General features: G+C 38.0%; 1 protein-coding gene across 1 annotated transcript in view; it reads right to left on the bottom strand.

The window, feature by feature from the left end:
- Positions 1-833: 833 nt before the first annotated feature.
- The window catches only part of LOC126459712 (ionotropic receptor 25a-like), a 281,856-nt gene continuing 254,794 nt past the window's right edge, over positions 834-27,895 (bottom strand). The window contains exons 14-17 of the mRNA XM_050095879.1: positions 22,393-22,540; positions 19,946-20,115; positions 15,147-15,268; positions 834-1,865 (exon numbers count right to left, since the gene is read on the bottom strand). Of these exons, the coding sequence (XP_049951836.1) occupies positions 1,636-1,865; positions 15,147-15,268; positions 19,946-20,115; positions 22,393-22,540 (670 nt within the window). The 3' untranslated portion in view covers positions 834-1,635. The remainder of the gene's footprint in view (positions 1,866-15,146; positions 15,269-19,945; positions 20,116-22,392; positions 22,541-27,895) is intronic.

The following is a 27,895-nucleotide window of genomic DNA, read 5'->3' as shown; positions in this document are numbered from 1 at the left end:
GAAATCAATGGGGAAAGTTGAAAATTTGTGCCAGACCAGGGTTCAACCCCGCATCTCCTGCTTACTAGGCAGATGAACTGACTACTAAACCATCCAGACACAGTGGTCACTGCAACTGTGTCCAAAAGAACAGGCACCACATAATTATATATAATTAAGGCAAGATGGCCAATGATCTCTCCAGTGCAGATGCATATCAGGCTTGAACTCTTACGGGAATTGGCAAAATGACATAAGTAATGAGAATAATGAGCAAGGGTCAATACATTAGTAGTGTGTGGATAAGATGAGAATTTGGGTCTGATGGGAGGCATGCTAGGGTAGACTGTGCAGTAACAGTGACTGCTGTGGCCAGATGGCATAGTGGTCAAAGCACCCACGTAGTAAAGAGGAGACTCATGTTTGAATCCCATCCAGCACAAATTTTCATGTTTCCCCATTGATTTCAATCAGTGCCAACATGCAGCCAATGTCTGTAGCTCCTTTGGGTCTTAAACAAATTTGTTTCTGTAACTATGGTCTGATTTGTGAACGATGGCAGTCTGCGCAGGTTGAGACAAGAATGGGGATTGTATTGTTGCTGGTTCAAAGTGACGGTTGGATTACTCTCATACAAGTGCTTTGCACATGATAAAAGCTTGTATCCAACAAATTATATCTGTCACTTGCTTCTGTAAAGTTTGATGCTCACTCCACCATCAGCCATGATGACTCGCAACAAATGGAATAAAAATTCACTAAATAACTTTGCTACAATTGTGTATCATGTTTGCATTGCATACAAATTTCACAGCAGAATGCTCAGTACACTACTGAATGCTCATTGGCTATCAGAGAACACATGAAAAAGATGCGCAGAACAAGCTTAAAGCTTGACTGTCATCATTCATGACGAACTATAGTGCCTCTCTCAAACTCAATGTGTCACCTTTACGATAAGTAGCAACCTGTCCTTTGCTTAATATTGTTGATATTCCAACATGGAATTTCCATTATTTGTTTCTGAAACTAGTGTTTATTTTCTTTTGTGCCTTTGCTCTTGTGTCCCCAGGTGAAGTACTGTTGCCTGTACTATACTACACTCCACTGAAATATCACTTACTCACACCCTCGCTTATATATATACTATGAGATTTGGACATCACACATTGAACTTCAGAACATGAATTCCATTTGTCTCACATGGAATGTCTGCAACAGTTTCATTTTTCATGCCATATATTTTTACACATAAATTTACAATGTGAACATATTTTTGCTTCTTGTGTTATAAAATGGGACTGATCCTGTTACCAGTTATTTATTTACAAACCATAACAATTAAAATAAAATTTTATTTTGTTTTCAGTAAAGAAGATAAACATATGATCCATAATTAATATTACATTTGAAACGATGAAAGTGGCCATTCAAGAATGACAATGGTGTGATGCTTTAGACAAAATGCGTATGAGATGATGTTACTTTTTTTGGTCTGAAAGTTTCCTTTTTACAAAAAGAAAACTTTTTGCAGTACAATACCCAAACACAAAGTGATGCTAACAATCCATGAGCAGAAGTCTTGATACTGTAATAATCATTCACTATTATTTACATGTTGGTTCCTAAGTGGTACTGCATTACTGAATAATAATGTTAATATAGCTGATTTCTTGGGAAAACTGAGATATATGAAACTCGAGGTGCAGTCTTTTCCATTACTGGCCGGAATTCTTTCCCTATTGTCACTTGTTTTTTGGGAATTTTTGCTGATGTTGATGTCACATTAACTGTTGTCAACTTTTTCCTCTTGTAGTAAAATATTTCTCCAGCAAGAGTTATCATAGCCAGTGCAAGTCCAAATAAGGTTGCTATGAAAACACCACCTGTAGCAAAGAAACAAGAATAGCAATGAAAAAAGTATGAAATATTATGGCAACAATAAAATGTTCAATACAATGTGCCATAGAAGAAAGGGAAAAGAGGGTGATGTGACTATACCTATTTGTGACATCAATGGCAGATGTAAATCAGAATTTTTTTATTATTATAAGGTCTCTTTATAAACCAATGTTATTTTCATTTTATCCATTAAAACTCTCTGGTGAAATCTTGTGACTAAAAACAAAGGGTTTGTTTGTAAAACAACATCTTCTGATACCAGTCATGATTTCATTTTCATTATATTTTGCATGATGCATTTCAGGAAATGATCCCCATTTTTCAAGTATGTGTTTTGTGTGCTATGCCATTTACTCGTGATGTTTTTGATGTGTGAGATACTTTGATTGTTTCGATGACACAGCTATTGCATGCACAGCAGGTGGGAAAGTGCAAGTAGGGGTGGTCAAATGTAATATCATGGGCCAATGAGCAGTAATAAAATTGTACTGTAAATTAGGAAAACCAGCATCAGAAGCTTACAAAGATATGAAGCTTGTTCACAGGAATGTTTGTCTTAGCCATGCACAAGCATGGTTTTCAACATTTAAGAATGGAAGTGAATCTTCAGAAGATGAAGCACATGTCAGATGCCCTTTGTCTGCTTAGGTAAATGGGGGGGGGGGGGGGACAAAGGAAATTGTTACCAATGATAGACAAATTACCACCAGAAAGCTTGCAGTGAAACTTGGTGTCATTAGGAATTACCTAGGTCCATTTTAGAGAGAGATTCACACAAGAGAAAGATTTGTTGCGTTTTGTGCCATTTTCGATAACACAAGAGCTGAGAGAGTACTAAGTGGCAAGTTGTGCCTGTTTCATTACCACAGTTAATAAGGATCCCAATTTGTTGAAACAAATTATAACTAGGGATGAAAGTTTGTGTTTTCACGTTGAGCCAGAGACAAAATGTCAGAGTATGGAGCATTGTCACTGAGGAAGGAGAAATTCAGGTTGCAGAAATCATCCATCAAGAAAATTATTATTGTTCTTTGATGCTTCTAGAGTGATCTATTGTGAGTTTCTCTCTGCGGGTATAACAGTGACTGGACAGTACTACTTAGGAGCTATGCAACATCTCTTTGCTCACATGTATCATTTTGGGCCACATCTGTTCAAGTGCTAGAGTTGGGTTCTTCTGCATGATTTCACTGACTCAGTGCGCACTAACCATGAAACAGTTTTTAGCATGAAAACAGAAATGCATGCTTGAAAAATTACCCTTTTTGTCTGATTTGGCACCTGCAGACTTTCTTCTGTTTGTGAAAATTAAATGAGCTTTAAAAGACGATCATTGTAGTGACACTGAGGACATTCAAAGTGCTGTGGCCAACAGACTAAAGGAGGTACACACTCAGGATTTCCAGTGTTGTTTCAACAATGCTTATGGTCAGTATAAAAGTTGTGCGAAGGTGCAAGGGGTTGATTTTGAAGCCATGTAAGTGCAAAATTGAAATAAAATTCTTAGTTTGGATGTAATGCTAGCTGTCTCATTACTTATTTGATGTGCTGTGTGTATTTGAGGTTGTCAATTGTAATTACAGAAACTCTTCACTCAAGGTTAATACAGAAATCAAAGTATAAGAAGTGCAAGGCCTGTGTTACAATACAGAAACTGAGAATGACAACAGCACTGCATTTGGTGTGGCAGTGAACTTTGAATATGAGAAAATATTGTGTGAAAATTCATGTTTTGAATTCGTGATACAATTGGATTGATAAAAAAATCAGGTCATCAAGTGGCAGCAAAACAGTATGAAAAATTAAGGAAATGTGCAAGATTTCAGAGCCGGTGCCTCCTTCTTCTAGCAGAAGGGTTGAAAGGGCGGGAAGAGGGATGAAGGAAAACGACTCGTGAAGTTTAGCAAATGGGGAGAGTTACAGAAAAGTCATCCAGAACATGTTATCAGTGGTGACTTACCATACAGGATGAGAAGGAAGATTCAAAATAAATGATTTAGATGGCTATATTTTGCATTTATATTTTATAGGTGGGCCTTGTAGTATAGTAGTGGAATAAATTAGATTTACTTTCATTCCAATTGATCCGTAGTGAGGAGGTTCTCCAGGATGAAGAACATGTCATAAAAACAATAATACATGAGAAATATTTACAACTGAAACAAATAATCTAATGTACCTTCCATAGGTCCCAAGCGGAATGATAATCATTTTTTAAAATCTAGATCTACATCTACATGACTACTCTGCAATTCACATTTACATGTTTGGCAGAGGGTTCATTGAACCACAATCATACTATCTCTCTACCATTCCGCTCCCAAACAGTGCGCGGGAAAAACGAACTCCTAAACCTTTCTGTTCGAGCTCTGATTTCTCTTATTTTATTTTGATGATCATTCCTACCTATGTAGGTTGGGCTCAACAAAATATTTTCGCATTCGGAAGAGAAAGTTGGTGACTGAAATTTTGTAAATAGATCTCGCCGCGACGGAAAACGTCTTTGCTTTAATGACTTCTATCCCAACTCGCGTATCATATCTGCCACACTCTCTGCCCTATTACGTGATAATACAAAATGAGCTGCCCTTTTTTGCACCCTTTCGATGTCCTCTGTCAATCCCACCTGGTAAGGATCCCACACCGTGCAGCAATATTCTAACAGAGGATGAACGAGTGTAGTGTAAGCTTTCTCTTTAGTGGACTTGTTGCATCTTCTAAGTGTCCTGCCAATGAAACGCAACCTTTGGCTCGCCTTCCCCACAATATTATCTATGTGGTCTTTCCAACTGAAGTTGTTCATAATTTTAACACCCAGGTACTTAGTTGAATTGACAGCCTTGAGAATTGTACTGTTTATCGATTAATCGAATTCCAACGGATTTCTTTTGGAACTCATGTGTATCACCTCACACTTTTCGTTATTTAGCGTCAACTGCCGCCTGCTACATCATACAGCAATCTTTTCGAAATTGCTTTGCAACTGATACTGGTCTTTGGATGGCCTTACTAGACGGTAAATTACAGCATTCAAGCTTTCACAACCAACGGTTGATTCATCAGGAAAGAGGGAAGGAGAGGGAAAGACGAAAGGATGTGGGTTTTAAGGGAGAGGGTAAGGAGTCATTCCAATCCCGGGAGCAGAAAGACTTACCTTAGGGGGAAAAAAGGACAGGTATACACTCGCCCACACACATATCCATCCACACGTACACAGACACAAGCAGACATTTGTAAGGCAAAGAGTTTGCCTTACAAATGTCTGCTTGTGATTTCATTGGTATTTCATCATACCCACTAGATGTTTTTGATTTTAAAGATTTTATGATGGACATTACTTCTGTTGGGGTAGTGAGGGTCAAATTCATATTATGGAAGTTACTTGAAATGTCTGGTCTGAGGTATTCCATAGCAGCATCTACAGAACCTGACAACCCAATCTTTTCAATAACAGTTATAAAATGTTTGTTAAAAAGTTCTGCAACACTATACACATCTGTCACCAATGTATCATTTGTACTGAATTGTATGTTAACCAGGAGCCTAGAAACAATGGAGAGGCTCCATCCCTGCTGCAGCCACAGTGGTCCACAACCCCATGACAACTACCGCAGTCCACTTCACCCCTCCGCTGCCCCACACTGAACAACTCTTTCAGGGTTATTGTGTGGTTTGGCCTCTGGTGAACCCTACAGGGAATGTCTCACATCAGACGAGTGTAACCCTATGTTTGTGTGGTAGCGTAATGGTGGTGCACGCGTACGTGGAGAACTTGTTCGCACAGCAATCACCAACATAGTGTAGCTGAGGCGGAATATGGGAAACCAGCCCGCATTCACTGAGGCAGATGGAAAACCACCTAAAAATCATCCCAGACTGGTTAGCTCACCGGACCTTGACACAAGTCCGCAGGGCGGATTCATGTGGAGAACCAGGCACTCCTTCCCAGTCCGGAAGGCCATGCGTTAGACCACACGGCTAACCAGGTGGGCCAATATATCATTTACTCTTAATGCTATTTGTCCCTCTTGATGTCTGGTTCTACCGGACTCCTGCTTCACTATATCCCATATTGTATTTATTTTGTTATCTGATACGACTATTTTTTTCTTGTAATATATTTGCCTTGATGTCCATATCACAGTCTTTAATATTTTGTAGTATTTCTTGTAATGTGCCACATCATCAACATCAGAACTGTTTTGGATTGACAGATACAGTTTCCTTTTTGTAGAAGAAAGCATGTCTGGAAACAAAATTACCTGGACAGTGCAATATGTAAAATAAGAGAAAGACCACCACACACCTATAACACACTGATGGATGGAGCACAGAAACATGTGACAGTAGATAGCTTCCACACTATCTTTTGAACACTAGCCCCTTTTCCAGCAGAAGTACACACATTCAAACACACAAATACAGAGACACTCAAATACATGCTCCAGTGGCCACAGAAACATTCATTTCTGTGTAGTTGTGTGTGTGAATGTGTATACTTCTGCTTGAAAAAGAGCTAGTGCTCAAAAGCTAGTGTGGATGTTGTTTTCTTCTATGTGTTTCTGTGCCTCATGCATCAATCCATTACAGGTGAGTGGTTACATTTCCCTTATTTTTCATGTTGCTCCATTCTGGAAACCAAAAGGTTTTTGTGGCCTTGCAATGTAATATATTCCAGAAGTCTCAATCAAAAACTATGATTAACTTCTTGTGGCTATGGTTTACCATCATGAAAAATTTTGTAAATAACATTTTAGTTGCCTTTTGACTGTAAAATTATGTATTTGTAAAACCCAATATTGTAATTTTGATCCTGTGGCCTTTATCAAGTGGAAATAATTGCGCCACAGTGTGTCAAAACCACAAAATCATCTGACATGTCATGACAAAGAAGATGGCTTTCTTTGCCTTGTTTTTGCGATTATGACATTTTTATGTGAAGCGCATCCCGAATATGTAGCTCATAGTCTGCTTTATTTTTGCATGCATCTGTGTGTTGAGTAAATAATTCCAAATCTGTTTTTGTTTCATATAAAACAAAAGCTAGTTTTGTCATATAGTGTTCTGTGGGAATGTCAATATGTTCCTGCTTATGAACCCATATGTGAACTGCTTGATTTCAGTGTATTGTAAATATATTGTTTGTATTCTACTTATTTTTAGTTCGCATCTATTTTCATACTCTCTCACATTTAATGGCGAATACCAAGTGCACCCGTGCCTGGAGGCCAGATGGGCAGGGTAACCCCCCAGATTTCAGGAAAAAGAAAAAAAATATCGTGGAGTCAGGTGTTATTCTTTCAGGAAAATGATTTAAAGTCAGTTCTATGCTGGTTTTTAATGGGGTCACAACTGTAACTTTTTTATCGCTAAGTCCTCGTTTGTCTTTCAAAATATTATTATAAATACAACCTATCCCCAGGTTTGCCTCCCCGCCCCCTCCCCGCACCCCCTCTCCTTACAAACTATTGTGTGGGCACTCTTGTCCTGGAGTGAGTATGCATTTCTGTTCTGAATGGCGCTATATCTTGTCACGGAATGAATATGTATTTCTACTTTGAATCGTGTTGCTTCTCACCACTGTATATGCTTTGTAGTCTTGGTGACTAAGGCATTCTTCCTTTCAAAGGCCGAAAGTGCAACACTAAATGTGTTTGCATGTTATAAACAGGAACTACAAACAATACATTTTAGCAGAAATCAATGTACTGCAATAATTCTCCCACCCCAATGAAAATTTAAAAGAAAATAATCCACATTTTATACTTTCTTCATTAAATCTACTAAAGAATTCTGTATTATTAAAGTTTACTAAATGCAGCAGAATTCAGTGAAGTACATTCACAATATACTTTACAATCTGTACAAAAAAGCCCTTCAATACAGAATATTTTTGTTGCATAATGGTAACCTAGAATAATATTGTCGCAGAAGAAGCTAAGTAGAACAATCATTATGGTGAAGTGGTTATGATACAAGACTGTTGCATGGAGAGTCATGAGTTCAAAATTCACCTGAGCTGTAAAATTTTAATTTCTATATTCGGTTCGAGTACATCGTAGAAGTATCCACAAATGTCAAGAATCATTGTACTGGAATGTTCTGAAACTGTATGTATACTGTATGTGTTCTGGCCGGAGGCAGTTTGCTCTGCGCTCTTATATGTGCAAGTACTGAATAAACCTTTGTTATGTGAAGTTAGTGTTTGTCATTCATCTAATTACGCCTTCTTCTAGGTGACATTATTCTGGTGGAGACGCTGGGTATTGGAACTTTTGATAGCGCACATTATCGACAACACAGTGGCTCCCATCAGGCCATGACAGAGCCACCATTTACATGGCGAAAAACCTGAGTTCAAGCCATATTCAACAGATTGCAATCTATCGGAGACAGAAGAAGAAGAGGATGTTACGATGACAGCAACTGTGTGCCACCACATGAGACATCATTCCGGGTTCTCTGGTGATGATGGCCAAGAATCAAACTAGTGGCTACTTGGAGAACACTTCCAAGCAACGGTATGAGAACAACAAGGAGAAGTTCACAAGCTGGGAAGTTTTCCAGGCGGAACTGCACATGTATTTCAGCGACACACAATGACAGAAGTGCAAGGCTGAAGATAAATTAAAGTGCAGGGCACAGTGTCCAAGAGAAACTACAGCATCCTACATTCAAGATATCTTGGAGCTGTGTAAAATAATAGATCATAGAATGAAGGAGTAAGATAAGGTTGCACATCTCATGAAGGGTGTTGCTGAAGACATGTAGCAAGCCCTATTCCTGAAGGAGGTTTTACCAGCAGACGACTTCATAAAATGGTGCCAGTATATCGAGACAATGCATCAAAAAATAATTACACACAAGAAGTTTGAACAGCTTCAAAACATCGTATCGATATCTCTGATGGAGGAAGGAACTGATTTCACAAGTATACTTCGTCAGATAATCAGAGAGGAAGTTTGGAAGGCACTTGGATTGCACAGCGAGCAAAAAACAGAGACACTTCAAGAGGTCACAAGGGAGGAAGTGGAACAGACATCGAACCCAATCTCTCCAAAGTTACGTTCAAGAACGCTGTATGAGGAGCCTATTTGGGCACCAAGGAAGACTGACATCTGGAGGACCCAGGATAACCAACCAGTATGTTTTCACTGCCAGAAGACAGCAGACCGATCTTAGCTGATGCCAACTCTGGGACGATGAAGATGAGCAAGAAGATGCGGGTGCAGGATGATGTAGGTCACCATTACCGCAAGCCAGCCGCTGGAGAGGATGCTCCCCAACACGCCGATCAAGGTCTCCATCACCGTTTAGAAGCTCTAGGTGATCACCTAGCTGCTGCAATCTGGAAAACTAAAGGGTGCGACCTTGGAGGTGAGGCCGCTGAAGAGAAAAATCCTCCACCGTTGATCACTAAAAAAATGATAGGAAATGACGTTGATATCCTCATGGATGGCCGACCAGCCCAAGCTCTTGTAGACTCTGGAGCATCATATTCAGTCATTTTGGAGAAGTACCTTCGCCAGTTGGAGAAAACCACATTCATCGACAACAAAACATCTCTGCTGAAGGTGGCTAATGGGAAATATGTAAAACCTACAAGAAGATGTGTCATTCATGTGGGTATAAGTGGCCCTACACAGCCCTTAGGATTCATCATCCTACAAGAGTGTAGTCATGACATCATTTTCGGATGGGACTTTTTGAAAGTTTCTCAGGCAATTATAGATTGTTGTCACTCGAAAATTATGCTAGACGAGAAGAGATACTGTGGACAGGAAGATGCGCATCCGAGTGTGTGGAGACTAGGGTGTGCTGGATGAAGTGATCATTCCTGCAGTCAGCATTAGAAAGGTAACTGTCATGTGTCTTGCCATGCATCAACCCATGGATCTCGTAGTGGAATGTAAGAGAAGCCTACCACTGAAGAATAACTTGGTGATCCCAGCCTCTTTTGTGTTGTTCAAGAATAGATTCAGTGACTTGTGGATAGTTAACTGTCACCTAGAACCACAGATCCTTCCAAGATGCACGTGCATAGGAAATACTGAGGTGTAAATCGCCGAACAGCTGAGTGTCATAGAAACCTCCCACACTGAGTCTGTGGGAGGAAATTGATGCTACCACTATGAGACAAGATCTTCTAGCTCTAGCTCTTCTAGCTTCTAAGGAACAACAGAAGAAGCTACTTGCCATTCTTCAAGAGTTCTCTGAATGCTTTGATCCACAGGTGAAGAGCAAATTAGACAAATTGACAGTGAAGCACCAGATTAGCACTGGAGACCATCAACCAATAAGCCACAGAGCATACCGTGTGTCAGCAATGGAATGTTGAATAATTCATGATGAAGTAGAGAAAACGATGAAGAATGACATCATTCAGCCATCACAGAGCCCATGGTCGTCACCAGTGGTTCTTATCAGGAAGAAGAATGACAGTTGGCACTTTTGTGTTGATTACAGGAAGCTTAATAAGATAACTAAAAAGGACGTTTACCCCCTTCCACGAATTGATGATACACTAAATTGTCTGAAGGGGGCTAAGTTTTTGTCAACCATGGACGTGTACTCATGATACTGGCAAATAGAAGTAGATGAGGCTGATCATGAGAAAACTGCATTCATCGCCCTGGGGCCTGTATGAGTTTAAGGTAATGCCATTTGGTTTATGTAACCGACCAGAAACTTTTGAACAGATGATGGATAATCTTCTAAGTCACCTGAAGTGAATGATGTGTCTTTGTTATTTAGATGACAGTATAGTGTTCTCAGAGACATTTGATGAACACATAAAAAGACTGAGGACCGTTCTCAAGTGTCTCCAACAAGGCGGACTGAAACTTGATCCAAGAAAGTGTCTCTTTGGAACAAAAGAAATCAAAATACTTGGACACCTTGTGTCACACGAAAGTTTGCAGCCATAGAGATGTGAGAAGCTTACTCAGATTATGTTCTTATTACCATTGTTTTATCAAAGACTTTTGTATCAAAGCCAGACCACTCCATGAGTTGTTAAAAGCCAATGCTAAATTTATCTGGGGTGGTGCTCAACAATATTCTTTCGACGTGCTGCAAGAAGCTCTGATGACTGATCCTGTACTTGGTCTGTATGATGAGAGAGCATGTGCAGAACTACACACAGATGCCAGTGGGTCTGGGATTGGTACTGTTCTGGTGCAAATTTTGAATGGAAAAGAGAAGGTTGTAGCCTATGCTTCTAGGACACTTACAAAAGCCAAGAGAAACTACTCAACTACAGAAAGAGAATGTCTTGCTGTGATCTGAGCCATGTGCAAATTTCGACAGTATCTCTATGGAAGGCCATTCACAGTTGTTACAGACCATCATTCACTTTGTTGATTGACAGGTCTTGAGGATCCAACAGGACGATTTGCCGGGTAGGCACTACGACTGCAAAAGTATAACATTACCATAGTGTACAAGAGTGGAAGAAAACATCAAGTTGCCGACTGACTCTCAAGAAACCCTATGCAAGACGATCAAGACTTTGATGAAGATAGTGACTGTCTCACTGCACTCCAGGATCTTCCTGCTAAGCAGAAGAATGATGCCAAGATATCTCAAATTATGCTTGTCTTAAATCGGTCAGAGGATGGGAAAGGACAATTTAAGTTAGTTAATGGATTAGTTTGCAAGAAAAACTTTGATCCATTTGGAAAGAGGTGGCTACCAGTGACTCCTAAAAACATGCACTTAGATGTTCTATAGAAATTCCATGACACACCTGAGGCCAGACATTTTGGATTTATTAAGTCATATGATAGGATCCGCAAGAGATTTTTCTGGCCAGGTTTATTTAGGAGTCCGTCACTATGTGTCGCACTGTTGAGAGTGCCAGAGGAGAAAGGCAGTTCCTCAGAAACTACCTGGGTGACCCATATGAATTCCACCAGCCGAAACGCCTTTCCAGCATGTTGGGACTGACCTCCTCAGACGATTTCCAATGTCTGCTAGTGGCAATAGATGGATTATTGTTTGCACTGATTATATGACAGGCTATGCCATCACAAAAGCTGTGAAAACAGCTGAAGCATTCAAGGTAGCCAAATTCATCATGGAAGACATTGTATTAAAACACGGTGCCCCATTAACTACGGATCAAGGGAAAGTTTTTCAATCAAATCTTGTGACAGAGATAAACTGTCAGTACAACATTACTCATCACATGATGACTGCTTACCATCTGCAAACTAACAGGCTTACTGAATGCCTTAATAAGACCTTGGCTGACATGCTATCAATGTTCACTAATGTTGAGCAGAGCAACTGGGATGAGGTGCCACCTTTTGTGATGTTTGCCTACAACACCACCAAAGAAGACACCACAGGATTTATGCAATTTTTCCTGGTGCATGGGTGTGCGGCGACTACGATGATGGACACTGTGTTTCCGTTACATCCTGATGATATGGACAATGACTACATCAGCCAGGTATTAACCAGAGCTGGGGAAGCTCGTCAGTTAGCTCGACTCCACATGCTGCAGGCTCAAGAAAACGTTCGCCAAAGGTATCACATGAGCCACTACCCTGTTGTCTACCAGCCTGGTGACCTCGTCTGAGTCTTCACTCCTGTTTGGAAGGTTGGTGTCTCTGAGAAGCTCCTCAGGTGCTACTTTGGACCTTATAAGGTTGTAAAACAGTTATCTGATGTTACTTATGAAGTTGAAGATTTCAACCCTGACACGAGATGATGAAAGATCAGAGATATGGTCCACATTCTTTGAATGAAGCCCTATAAAGATCCTGCAACCCAGGGTAAATTTGAAGCTCCAGCCACAGGCAACAAGCAGAAAGGTGACGAAGAGCATAGCAGCAAAGGAAGTTCTAAGAAGATCACCACCAGGGCAAACATCAGCCATCGGGAGTCGGAGTATGCAGGACCGATGACTCATTCCGGACTAGGAGGATGTAACACCAAGACGCTGTTCTCTTAAGGAGGGAGCAATGTCCACAGAAGAAGCTGAGTAGCAGTCACTGTGATTTAGTGGTTATGATACTAGATTACTGCATGGAGGGTCGTGAATTCAAAATTCACCTGAACTGTAAAATTTTAATTTCTATATTCAGTTTGAGTACAGTCTAGAAGTATCCACAAATTTCAAGAATCATTGTACTGGAATGTTCTGTAACTGTATATATACCATATGTGTTCTGGCTGGAGGCAGTTCACTCCACACTCTTGTATGTGCAAGTGCTGAATAAACCTTCATTAAGTGTAGTTACTGTTCGTCATTCATCTAATTACACCTTCTTCTGTGTGACAATATTACATACTCTGTCACTAATACTACAAGGCATACTCAGTGGCGAGAAGCAATGCTATTCAAAGCAAAAATACAAACAAGATGTAATAAACTTGAATACCAGTTCTGTCAAAAACTGCTAACATAGAATTCTGGGAATCCAGCAACTTTTTCCATTACTGCAAATTTTACTCTGATTTATAGTCTACTGAACATGAATTGGATTTACCTGATAACATACAGGGTGAGTCAGGAGAAATGTCACATAATTTATGATGTAATTCTATTTGTGAATATAAACTGAAAAAGTCCTATTAAAATGTGTCCATTTTTCAGTCATTATGGAGCTGGAGTGGGTTGAAGACTACACATGCCCTTGAATGAATATGAAGACAAGGGTGAACATTACTTACCAAAATGCTGTGTAGGCACTCAGGTGAACAGAATAATGGTGGGGCAGATGACTGACCCATCCTACAAGAGGTGTTCAAAAAGTCCCCCATCCCTCTCAATGCACTTGTTGTCTCAGTGGAGGGTGTGTTGTATTGTGCATAAAACATCATCTCAACTGGCTTTAATGTGGGCAACAACACTGGTGATGCAAGCAAAAAGTTTTTCCTTGTATCTGCCTACATAGCATACACATCCTCCTTTAATTATCATCATACCACATGAGACAGTCACTGAGAACTTAACTTGGAATGTTATTTCCCCCATGTCATATGGGTTCTTTATCACCCATGTATGAGAACTGCGGGTGTTCACGATACCATTGGTGTAAATGTAGACTCATCTGTAAATAAAGAGTATTGCACAATGTCTCTCTGTACAGTCAACCATTCACAAAATTGTTGTCTGCGTAATCAGTCACCTGGCTGCATATGTTGCATAGGCTGCACATGGAATTGGTACAAGCCCTTGGAATGTAACGTATGCCACACTCACTTTTATGGAATATCAGGGTGATGGCTAATGTGCCATGTACTGGTTGTGGGACTCCTTTGTACCAATTCAGTAATGTCTTCCCTTTCCTCAACTGACTGAATGGCCTCACATTCTGACATTACATTTATAATGGGTAGTATTCTGGATTCACATAATGTTTGAAAAACCCTGGGAAATATGCTGGCATAGGGGGTTCATCAATCAGGAAAACGTCTCTGGTATTCCATGACAGCTGCATGGGCACTGTCATTACGGACCAGTATTCAAACATCATGTCTGTGTATTCTGAATGGGTGAACACATGTGGCATGTTGGTATTACAGACACAATGAAACTACTCGATTAAACATCACTCCAGCATGACATGCACATGGCCTCACAACTGCTCACTGATCCAACCCAGGATTGCACACTGGGTACACCTGCAGCTGTTGCCTTGGTGCAACAACAAAGAGCTCCTGCACCTCTTGTAGGGTGCATCAGTCATCTGTCCTGCTATTATCCTGCCCACCATAGTGCCTACACAGCATTTCAGTAAGTAATATTCACACGTCTTCATATTCATTCATGGATGTGTGTAGTCTTTAACCCATTCCAGTTCCATAACGATGAGAGATTGGACATTTTTTCAAAGGACTTTTTCATTTGATTTTCACATGTACAATCACTTCGCAAATTATGTGACGTTCTTCCTGAATCACCATGTATAATCATAATATATTATTAACAGAGTCCACAGAATTAGACTAACGGTATGTTTTCGTGGTTTCAGTGAAAACAGTTACATTTTTGCACAGAATACTTTGACAACTGACTTACTCATTACTTAAATCCCTGGATCCTCTCCTTCATGATGGAATTTGATGGGCTTTACTGACATGATGTGTAAATGAATGAATGGAACTCCAGATGCAATTCAAGAATTTATGTATCGAACATTCACAAATAAATTCATTTTTCATATATTTTAACTTTCACATGTTAAAGGTGTTGTAGGAAGTTTATCGCATTTAAATTTACTTGTGCATAAAGGATTTCTTGTGGTACTTGCCCAAACTTTCCAGGGTGATTCCTTCACTGTCATCAGAGTTTGGACATGTCCCTTTTGCAGAATTATTCCAGAATTTTGCAGTTAGTGATTCAAAATAGCGGTCTTTCTGGAGATCAAGAATTCTGAAAGAATCAGAAAATTATTATCAGTGTTATCTGTTATTAATTTATTAAATTATAGCTGTAATAAGAGTCTGCTATAAGAATTAAGTGGAGGATTTAGTTGATAACTAAATTTGTAATAATAGTAGCAAAAGGAAATTAAAGATGGAATATGAGTAGTCTTTTGATAGCTTACTCATTTTACAGATAATGACAGTAGGATAAAGAAATCTGCTGGTAGAAGACAAGCACTTTCTTACCCAACTGTTACTTTTTAACAAATATTTGAGGTTTATATAATTCATCAAAAATATATAATAATGAAATAATGACTGACTTCCTCATCAGTATGTCACATGACCTTGTTTAATTCATCAAATATCTGTACTAATGATATACTGACAGACATTCTCATAAATATGCCCCATGGACTTGTACATTCATATTTTGCAGTCATACGTGTTTGAGATCAAGTGCCCCAAGTAAACCTAGCTTTTTCATTCTTTGACCAAGCTAGCAATTATCTTTTCTTCCCGAGCAAAGTATTTGTCATAAAATGCATCTAGTACATGTGTAAAAGTAATCATTTACATGTCTAAAAGTGATCACTTTTGCATCTCAGCTCCAGTATACAATTATTAATATTCAATCCTAAAGTATTGATTGAAAATATGAGCCATCACCTGGGCTCTAATGCAGATTTCCTATTATTTTAATTTTAACTGAATCAGCTACAGGTTCTTGGTGAAACATTGTAGATTAACTAAACAAACTCCATTTTCTGCCTTGTCTCTGGAACAAAGGTTTTCAGTGCACCTCTTCTGTAAATAAGGGCACAAAATAGCAACAAAAAGAATTTCAAGAACTTACCAAAAAAATCCTACATTCTACTTTTAAATCTGTCTTTCTGCTTCTCAATGCTTCCTCTATGCAGTGAGTAGCAGTCTTTTGTTTAACATACCTATATGATTTTAGTGCCTGACTGTTAGCACTCCAATACACGTAACAAAAACTAGCGTCACTCTCTTTGATCAGGTATGTGTAAACATGGACAAGTGTACATCAGAAAACTTTGATACTGACTATAGTGACCACTTTTCACAATTACTAACCATACCTGTAAACCACATTTTGACCAGTGTACAAAATATTATCCATTAAAGGAGTTATAGTCAGAAAAATATTGAACACTTCTAGTGTCTAATCAGCAAACAATCTTGGAGAGAAGTATATGATACCTCTATTACCAATGATAAGATGCAAATTTTTTAAATATTTTCAATCATATGTTTGAGACAGCTTTTCCATACGGGAAAGTGATTTCTAGAAGCACAGACAGATTAAAAAACTGGATTACATCAGACATTAGATTATCGTGTAAAAGGAAGTAGAAACTTTTTCTGCACTGAAAAACTGACAGCAGTTCAGACTTTCTTAGTTATTTCAAAAAATACAAATTAGTTTTGAAATGTGTCACAAAATAGGCAAAAATGACGGAAAATGACAAATGCATTATGAAGTCATCCAATAAAACTAAGTCCATGTGGGAAGATGTGCAGGTTCTTACGGGGAAGAAGACAACTCACAAAAATATTGTCGGTCAATGGCAAGAATGTCACTGACCCTAGGGCAGATGCAAGCAACTTTGATTCTTATTATGCAACAGTTGCTGGAAAATTGGTGATTGAAACTTTTGGTAATCCACCTAATACAACAATGAAAGAACTTTCATCTATTGAAATAAATAATATATCCATGTTCTTCAGTCTAGTGGGCCCAAGATAGCTCCTAAATACCATTATTTATTTATTTATTTATTTATTGTTCCGTGGGACCAAATTAAGGAGAAGTCTCCATGGTCATGGAACGAGTCAATGCATGAAATTATAACGCGATATTAGAAACAGATAAAATGAAATATAAAAAAACATATTCAGGTGACAAGTTGTAAGTTTAAATGAAGAAAATCAACAATGTAACACTGGAATTTGTTTAATTTTTTAGCTCTTCCAGGAGCTCCTCGACAGAATAGAAGGAGTGAGCCATGAGGAAACTCTTCAGTTTAGACTTAAAAGAGTTTGGGCTACTGATAAGATTTTTGAGTTCTTGTGGTAGCTTATTGAAAATGGATGCAGCAGAATACTGCACTCCTTTCTGCACAAGAGTCAAGGAAGTGCATTCTACATGCAGATTTGATTTCTGCCTAGTATTAACTGAGTGAAAGCTGCTAACTCTTGGGAATAGGCTAATATTGCTAACAACAAATGACATCAAAGAAAATACATACTGTGAGGGCAATGTCAGAATTCCCAGATTTTTGAATAAGGGTTGACAAGAGGTTCTCGAACTTACACCACATATAGCTCGAACAGCCCGTTTTTGAGCCAAAAATACCCCTTTTGAATCAGAAGAATTACCCCAAAAAATAATACCATACGACATAAGCGTATGAAAATATGCGAAGTAGACCACTTTTCATGTTGAAGTGTCACTTATTTCAGATACTGTTCTAATGGTAAATAAAGCAGCATTTAGCTTCTGAACAAGATCCTGGACATGGGCTTTTCACAACAGCTTACTATCTATCCGAACGCCTAGGAACTTGAACTGTTCTGTCTCACTTATAATATGCCTATTCTGTCTGATCAAAATATCGGTTCTTGTTGAATTGTGAGTTAGAAACTGTAAAAACTGAGTCTTACTGTGATTTAGCATCAAATTATTTTCCACAAGCCACGAACTTATTTCATGAACTACATTATTTGTTACTGTTTCAATATTACACACAAGATCCTTCACTATCAAGCTGGTGTCATCAGCAAACAGAAATATTTTTGAATCACCTGTAATACTAGAAGGCATATCATTTATATAAATAAGAAACAGCAGTGGCCCCAGCACCGACCCTTGGGGAACGCCCCACTTAACAGTGCCCCATTGGGACTGAACATTACTACCACTCTCAATATTGCGGTGAATTACCCTCTGCTTTCTGTTCTTAAAGTAAGAGGCGAACCAATTGTAAGCTACTCCCCTTACTCCATAATGGTCCAACTTCTGCAGTAATATTTTGTGGTCAACACAGTCAAAAGCCTTCGTTAAATCAAAGAAAACACCTAGCGTTCGCAACCTTTTATTTAATCCGTCCAAAACCTCACAGAGAAAAGAGAATATAGCATTTTCAGTTGTTAAACCATTTCTAAAACCAAACTGAACATTTGACAGCAAATTATGTGAATTTAAATGCTCCAGTAACCTTGTATATACAACCTTCTCGATAACTTTAGCAAACACCGATGGCATAGAAATAGGTCTAAAATTGTCAACATTATCAATGTCTCCCTTTTTATAAAGTGGCTTCACTACTGAGTACTTTAATCAGTCAGGAAACTGACCACTCCTAAAGGAAAAGTTACAGATATGGCTGAGAACTGGGCTAACATACATAGAACAATACTTCAGTATTCTGCTAGATACCCCGTCATATCCATGAGAGTTCTTGCCATTAATTCATTGAAGAATATTTATTAAACTGGTATTGATGATACTCCAGATTATATTGTAAAAATAACAAAAAGACACATACTGGCTCCTTTATTAGACATATGCAATTCATCCTTATCATGTGGTGTCTTCCCACAGCAATGGAAAGTGGCAAAAGTAATACCCCTGTATAAAAAAGGTGATCGGCAATGTATGGGTAACTATAGGCCTGTGTCACTACTGTCAAGGTTTTCAAAAATTATTGAAAAAGTGTTCTTTTCACAACTAACTACATTCTTCAACAAGAATAATATTATTTCTGGATGTCAACAGGGCTCCAAACCACAGAGGTCAACTGAAAAGTCATTTTCAACCTCATAAACTATCTTAAATACAGTGGACAATCTCAGAAAAATCTCAGGTTTATTCTTGGACTTAAAAAAAGCTTTTCATGTGACTAATCATTCTGTGCTCCTCAGAAAGCTTGAACAGTATGTTGTAAGATGTCTGCCAAATTAGTGAATTAAATCATTTTTGAAATATCACTCTTAGGTAACTGAAATTAAGTATATGGAATGAAATGAACTCCAGGTACACCTTTCAGAACAATGTGGACTAAGTTATGGTATTCCACAGGACTGTTTCTGTTTTTGGTATACATGAATGATTTTCCACTACACATCAGGGATTCTGAACCAGTACTGTTTTCAGATGACACCAATCTAGTGATTGAAGGAAATAAAGAAGAAAATCTTACTGCATCTGCAAAAGATATTACAAAAGAAGTGTCTGAGTGGTTTGCCAGAAACAGGCTAAGAATGAATTTCCAAAAAACACAAGGCAGAGGAAAATTTTCAGATCTGAAGGAAAAGAGTAATGTAAATGTACCCACTTTTCTTTGGTTTAGAATCTTTGATATAACGTGGCAGTCAGACAGAGATCTTTTCAATACAGTGTTACTCAATTTATATCTATTTTTGCTGAAACAATAAGAGTATTGGTGGGTAATGGGAGTAAAACATGAAAAAAGATATTTTAGGAAAGGTCATGGTACATTAGTGTACAGTTTTTTCTAAAGATTGAACCAAATCCAGTCATAGTATTCTTCTTTCAAATACAGAAATATAAAGTACACAGTTGCTTATCTATGAACGTACAGAAAGCAGCAGTATACAGTGTAAATTACTGAGAGTAGCCAATATACAGTGAACTTACTGTCTGCTGATCTCTTCCTGCAAGTGGCTTCCTTGTTGTACTGCAATGGCATATGGTTGTTCAGCAAACATTTCCCCAACCTCAGTCAGGTTGCAGTTTTTGGACACCTCATACCTTATCTGAGCTGCATCATGAATGAATGCGAACTTACCTTCCTCCTGGTCAATGACCTACAACAGAAACCTTTTGTGGAACCAGGTAACAGCAATACAGTAGCAGTATGACAATTATAGAGCTAATTAATTTGAAGAAAAAAATGACTTTTGTGATTGTGTCTAAGATTAAAAAAATGTAAGCAAATTTTGTTATAAAATGTCTGCAAGACATGAAATTTGTTGATGTAATCATAACATTAGTATGTGGATGCCAGAAACAGAACAATCTAGGACAAGCATTTAATACTACTTCTGAATCTCTTGTATGTGAAGGTTTTCTGCAGTTGGTATATATTGTTTCAAAAATGGGTTTTCCAGTATTAAATTAACAAGTCAGTTGGGTAATTCCACAACAATGTCTATTCATATGTCAATGACCTAATGAATGTGGAAAAGTCCGATCATCATAATCACATAGCAAAGAATATTTTAATGTTTTGAGTTCATTCATTCACATATCATGTTCCATGTATCCCACTATAAAGGAGGGCCTTGGGGGACATGGAGTCGCAAGTCATATGTTAACTATCAGAGGATGCCACTGCAGACAGCTATGACAAATTATGACTAGTGCTGACCTGCTGGCATTGATAGTTATATGAATTGTCATTCTTCCAGGTTACCAGGCAACTACTCTGATAAATGCCATTGTTCCACTTCTTACGTGTTTCAGCTGGTGTTTCTTTCTAACGCAAAGCGTTTATGTGACTACATGAAACACTATCAGCTGCCTGTATACTGCCACAGTCAAAACCTCTTTAGTACAAACATTACAGTTACAGGAAATTTACATCCCCAATTTTAATGTTCTGTACATTACAGAAATAATGCCCCTTAATTCACCTTAAATTTTCAATTTACTGCCTGATCTCTACGGGTAGCTGCTTTCTGAACCCTATACAGGGTCTACAAAAAAATTAGTTTTACTTCTGTTACCAGTATCATAGTTGTGAACTGTAGTAGCTTTTCCTTTGTGACAGGATATAAAGAATGGATTATGAACATATGAATGAATATTAGGAAATGAAAATGGTCTATCATCAGCTAATTGAGAAACTATGGATATTAATTAATACAATTAGTTTCTTGCTTTTGCTTAAGGAATATTAAAGTTGTTTTTAATATGCAGATATCATTTGTCACCTCATTGTTTCTCTTTTGTCTTGATGGTGTGAATGGCTCTTCCTTCCTTATACCAGTAAATCCAGGTTTCTTGTGTTGTACTGTATCTTCATTGAGTTTATTACACATCTTTTGTATACAATGCACAAAAGATATTTGAAAACTCAACATATGATTTTGGAAAAGTTTTTCATTCTGTGCCTTGTCTTTTTCTCCTAAGAACTTCATACTGAAAGTATTTTTTCTTTTTGTTTTCTGGCAAAACTTGTTTTGATTGTTCCTGTTTTTGTATGTGGTATGTAGGTATCTTTTTTCACTTGTGAGTAGTATTTCAGTACTTATTTCACAATACTGATAAGGATATAGCCAAAATATAGAACACTTTATGAAAAACCTTGATGGGATTCATGATTTCTTCACATTAAGATGCAAACTTTTATGTTACTTACATTTGGTGACAAGCTAAATACTAACACAAGCACATATCCATTTATTCAGCTAATAAGTACTCTACAAGAATGCAAATAGTTCAAAAAATACTGATGCTTTAGTATTAAGTGGCAGCTACAATTAATTTATTTTCTGTTGATTAAGTTTCCTATTTACTATCATTAATTTAAGTCTGTCAGTAGGATATTAATGAGAAACAGTTCACTCTTTTATTAGTATGTAAAACTGTTGACAATGAATGCCTTACCATGTTCTCAAGAGCAATGACATTTAGAAAAATGTCATGGCTTTGAAAAAAGGTGAAATTTTTCTAGTTACATTATTTTGTTCCAGTTCATTTGTGCAAAAAACTTCTTTGTGTATAATCTGTCACTGCAGATGTCTACTCTATATACTCATGTATGTTGTTAGATCTATATCTATCCATATATTGTATGACTAAAGGCTCATTTTATTATGAAATTTATTTCTGAGACTTACTTTAATATAAACTCTCCATAATAATTGCATTCTAGAATGAATCCTTCATTCTGCTATACAATGCACAGTTTTGATAATTCTTGAGAAATATAGCAGTGGCGATTGGTTGTGACTTGTGCGTGGATATCTCGGTAGGTGCATTGCCCACAACAAGCAGAGGTCTGGTTTGTGTCCTAGTTTGGCATGCAGTTTAGTCTAGCAGTAAGTTCCAACAATACCCTGTATTATTAGATGGTATACCTTTTGGAAGCCAACAGATGCATTGGGCACTGGCCCTGCCTGGTCAATAGCTTGAAGGATATGCCCATACTGCTCCTTGATGGGGTAGTCCCATACCCTGTACTTAGACTGGTCACTTGAACTGTTCAGTGTGATGTCTTTCCAAACACTGTAAAGATGAAATAAGTTCACATTTCTGGCAAGTTGTGTAAATGATACACTATCTTACAGGAAAAGTGAAGCAGCCAGAAGACGTGGTTCTGAAGTCAATGCAACTTTGTACGCATACTCACCGTCGGTGGCTATGTAAATGAGTAGAGTCACAATACTCTGTGACAGGTTGAACAGCCACCAGAGTGCATTAGTGTTGTTCATGTTCAGTGTTGTTACCAGGTCTGGTAGGATATATAAGGGGCATGAGCAGCATCAGATGTTGAGTGATAACTGAAGGACAAAGAGATGCCACATACTCGTGTGAGACAGCTTTATCAGAATCTGACAGATTTTGGAAGGGGCCTCACTGTGGATCTCCATTTGGCTGGCTGGTCAAATTGTGCCATATCCAGATTTGTGAGGCATTTGAATGTGACAGTGGCTCAATGGTGAACTGTATGAGAACATGAGGGCAGGCATACTCATAATCAAGAACCAAGCACAACATAAACCCCTCACTCCTACACCCGCCACCAAAAACAAGTGATGGACTCCCTACAACATTCTGAGCTATCCCATGCCATTGATCGGAGACTAGTGGCAGCTGGAATAGGGAATTACAGTCCCATGTGTAGAGTGCCATTAACACAATAATACAAATGGCTGTTCTGGAGTGGTGGCAAGAATGGGAAGCAAGGACTGCTGTGAAATGTGTCTCATTGTGTTCTGTGATGAGTTGTGTTTCTGGACTACCCTACATGAGCATCGTCAGATAGTATGGAGGTTACCTACTGAGAGATCCCATTCTTCCAATGTTTGGAGAGGCACAGAGGTGATACTGTTGGCGTAATAGTGTGGGGAATCGTGGGGCACGACTTCAGGTCGCAGCTGGTAGTGATCGAGTGAACTCTTAACTTTACACTGGTATGTCCCAGATGTCTATTGTCTTCATGTATTACCTCTCATGTGATAAAATCGCAGTGGCATTTTTCAACAGGACAATGCTCATCCAAAGATAGCCCATGTGTCTGTGAACTGCCTGCAAGATTTTGAGGTATTTCCATGACCAGTAAGATCCCCAGATCTGTCCCTTATAGAACATGTTTGAGACTAGCTCAGATGTCAACTCGGTCAACAGTTGTGGGTCAGCTTGCCAGAGGTGAGGATACAACAGCTCTATGACAGCCTTCCCAACCAAATCGTTTCAGTGCACCCAGCATAGAGGGGCTGCAACATTATACTGACAAGTGGGCTTGTACGGTCAATTATCTTTTGTAAATTTGACAGTTTTGTAATTAGTGCAATAACATTACATACTCTCTCAAACCTCGAACCATGAAGTTTCATTTTGTTTTCCTCCCCTCCTGGGCACTTCACTTTTTTGTCAAGCAAAATGGTATTATATGTAATTAAGAACTAGTACTTTCGTCATTTAACTGATGGGGAACAACAGTGAGCACAATTTTCTACACTCAATAATGTTTGTTGCAATAAAATTCTACCATAAAATACAGGGTGTACATAAAGTACACAAGAACCAAACATTGTTCAGATGATATACATATGTCATTTTGAAGAGAAACCCTGAAATTTTTTTTTCATGTATACCATCACAGCGTCGTTTGGTAATTTGCCGATAGTCAGCACTAGTTGCAAACATGGAGCTGTCACATTGACAGATTGGCCGTGCTACAGAAGGGGATAGCTGTCTCATGGAATGGCTTCCCCGATCACCAGATCTCAATCCGTTTGACTATTTTCTTTGGGGACACTTTAAAGATCTGGTGTATTTACTGCCTCTACTACATGATGTAGCAGAGTTTCAGGAGAGAATACGGGGAAGTGACTACCACAGTCGACGATGCCATGCTGGGATGGGTATGGCAAGAATTCGATTATGGTATTGATGTCTGCTGGGTCACTCATGGTTTGCATATCGAATGATTGTAAAAAAACTTTTCAGAGTTTCTCTTCAAAATGCAATGTGTATGACATCTGTACTATGTTTAGTTATTGTGCTATAAATAATTGAAAGCATTCCCGGACTTTATGTACACCCTGTATATCAACAGCTAAACTGTGTTTGTCTTATCAGTCATTTTCAATAACCATTGAATAATACTTTTGTGTCCAGTGACTAAGCAGAGAAATGTCAAATTATGGTTCCAAATGCTTGGGGTTAGATCCCTCATTAATAAAAGAATTTTTCTTCACCTTTAAACTCTGAAAATTCATCGTTTATGTGGATCTGATTCCATATCAAACTGAAAGTTTCTCTATAACTGACTGATTAGGTTAGCTCACACAGGTTGGAGGAAGGTGGAGGCATACCATCTGCAGAACAAACATGTCTCATAAAGCACTGTGATATTCACCCTTTTGATTGAGGACAAGTTTATATCTTTTTATTAATTAGTCAGAGTCAGTCAGACAAAAACAAGACATCAAGGAACATTGAAACAAAAATGGAAAAAAATGAATATCTTGTTATGTAATGTTATGCTGACACTCTAGCTCTGGTGACTGTATGATATACGCACTGAAAGCAACTTATCAAGTGAACTTATTACAGATTTCAAATGTGAAGTAACAGTAGCGAAGGCAAGTATTACAGGTATGTTGAACCTGGTTAATCAGATCATGCAGTTGTAATAGTGAATGAAAAACTTACTACCTGTACTGGAAACTCATGTGACTGTGATGCGAATTGTTCTAATTAACTTTTCTGAAAAATATCTTGAATAGTTAGATAGAGAAATGACTCATGAGGGCAATGTGTAGGGTCACCATCTGTTTAAAGTCAAAAGTCAGGACACTTCAATCAAAAAGTTGCAGTTGACTAAAAATGTGCAGTTCTTAATAATGTTTATCTGTTTTTATCCTCACATCAAAACTAAACTACAAATACTATATTTGAAACTTAAAATATTTAAAAGTTAACAGTATTTACCCTACACATAGGTGAAAATCAATGTGACAGGTCTGTCACTTAATAGATGTACTTGTCATATGGTGTGCATTTTGTATTTCCAATTAATTTACTGAGCATTTTAAACATGAATTGGGCTTTGGAAACCCTAAGATCACTGTACAGTAATATTAATAATGTTTTGCACTTATAGGACAGCAAAAGTATGAAAAATCAATAGTTATTCACTCAGTCACTTCATAAATACAACTGCTTCTTCAACACTTGCTACAGTATTATGAAAATGGGGTGGTGAAACAACTAACTTTTAAAGCCGTTGTCTTGTTGCTCTTACATGTATTTTCACATATTGGCTTTGGCTATCAATAATGAGATGAAATATTTAAGAACATGAAATTAAAATTTACACAGTCATATCTCAGACACAGATCTCAGATTGTAGAGCACGCCACTGTTAATTCAGATAAAAAAAAAAAAGGTTTGTTTCTTTTAGGTTGGTTCAAATGGCTCTGAGCACTATGGGACTCAACTGCTGAGGTCATTAGTCCCCTAGAACTTAGAACTAGTTAAACCTAACTAACCTAAGGACATCACAAACATCCATGCCCGAGGCAGGATTCGAACCTGCGACCGTTGCGGTCCTGCGGTTCCAGACTGCAGCGCCTTTAACCGCACGGCCACTTCGGCCGGCGTTTCTTTTAGGAGTACTCCAGGGCAGCATCACTTTTTCTCATATATCTGGGCAATTTACTGTTACAGTATGATACAGCCAAAATGCAGATGATTCAAGTCTAGTTAGAGTGATTTTTAAAACTCATTAAATTCTGCTATTGATAAAATCATAAAAACTACTGAGACTTGGTTCAGTGAAAATAAATTTACACTGAATGCAAAGAAAACAAGGTGAGACTCAAATGTCTCAAGGAAAATTTAATTGTATCAAATTACACACAGCTTGGTAAAATGATTCAGGGTGAAGACAATGTAGAACTGGCGGACAGACTAAAAGGAAGAATACAGTTTGCAAAACTGTTAGGAACGTGTGTAGCTAAAGCTATGAATTGGGAAGACAATGTAAGATTCCTTACACAAATACTTAAATCAGTCCTTTTTGCACTGAGAGCTACTGTAAGTATTTGCACATTAGAAGGCATACTTTGGAATGTCGAAACCTAATTTAAAATAAGTTTGTCTTACAAAAATGGGCCATTCGAATAATTACCCACAGTCCTACACATACTCACCACAGGCCTATTTTCAGAAAATTAGAAATACTTAATCTGCCATCGCTCTATGTTTTTAAATGTGTACTCTCTTAACCAAAGCAAATCTAAGCAATCTGCACAAAAATGCTGACTGTCACATTTAGAACACAAGAACAGGGATGATCTCCTTGTAGAACAAATAAAAGGAGCACAAACTCAGAAGCGTGTAAGCTATATGGGTATTAAGCTCTACAGTTCATTGCCTCCATACATTAAAGAGTTGAAGGATGATATAAATTTTGGATTAGAATTTAGAAAATTTTTAATTGCTAGATGTTGCTGCTCAGCGAATGAATATCTTGAAAATCAAGAAAATGATTTTATAAACTAAGCTCCAATATATAAATGCAGTTGTATGACAAATTCTGTGACAAGTTTCTATCTTTGTATGATTCAGTTTATACTATACTACTTCACTATCTATATTACTTTTTATTCTACATACAGTTATTACTGGAGAACAAATTATTATTCGCCATTCAAACACAAAGAAATTGTTAATTCACTGGTGTATGTGTAACAAGTCCAATACCGTTTGTATGATGACACGGATGCTAAAGAAATAAAGAAACAAAAAAGTATAAAAAAGTAAGACTGTGAAAGTACCTAAACCAAAAAAGTAGGGATTTAGGAGAGTCCCAGCATAATCATGTAGAGACACTGGGCAATTATAGAAAATTATTAGTTTCCCATGCGCTCTGCAACTGTTTGTTCAATTTTGTCCACTAAATAAAGTTCTACAGAGCAATGGGAGCGGCCTTTCCATTAATTGTACAAAAGTAGGGACGATCCTCACAAAACAGGGACTGTTGGCAATCCTACAATATCTAAGGTCTCTCTTTGTGGGATGCAGACCTGAACTTGTCGATCAAGTTAACATAAGAGGATGTAACCAGTTACTGTTACAGCATGAGTAAATGAAACGGAATGAATATTTTCGACAAGTGGTGTTCCACCACTGTTTTAAAGAACGTTTTCATATTTAGGCCAGTCCTTGCGATTCTGTCCTCACACCATTCCTTCAGCTATAGTTTTCAGCAATGACTAAAAGAGTAAGATGTGCCCAATGATTCTACTTCTTCGATTCAGAATGTCCTTTATTAGCATTGTTTTGTTGACTTGTTGCAGGACATCTTCATTACTTACTGGACCACTCAATCTGCTCTTCAGCACACTC

The sequence above is a fragment of the Schistocerca serialis genome, chromosome 1 (genome assembly GCF_023864345.2).
Source record: "Schistocerca serialis cubense isolate TAMUIC-IGC-003099 chromosome 1, iqSchSeri2.2, whole genome shotgun sequence".
NCBI classification, from domain to species: domain Eukaryota; kingdom Metazoa; phylum Arthropoda; class Insecta; order Orthoptera; family Acrididae; genus Schistocerca; species Schistocerca serialis.
The sequence above is the reverse complement of the archived record's forward strand: the minus strand, read 5'-3'. Positions and strand labels throughout refer to the sequence as shown.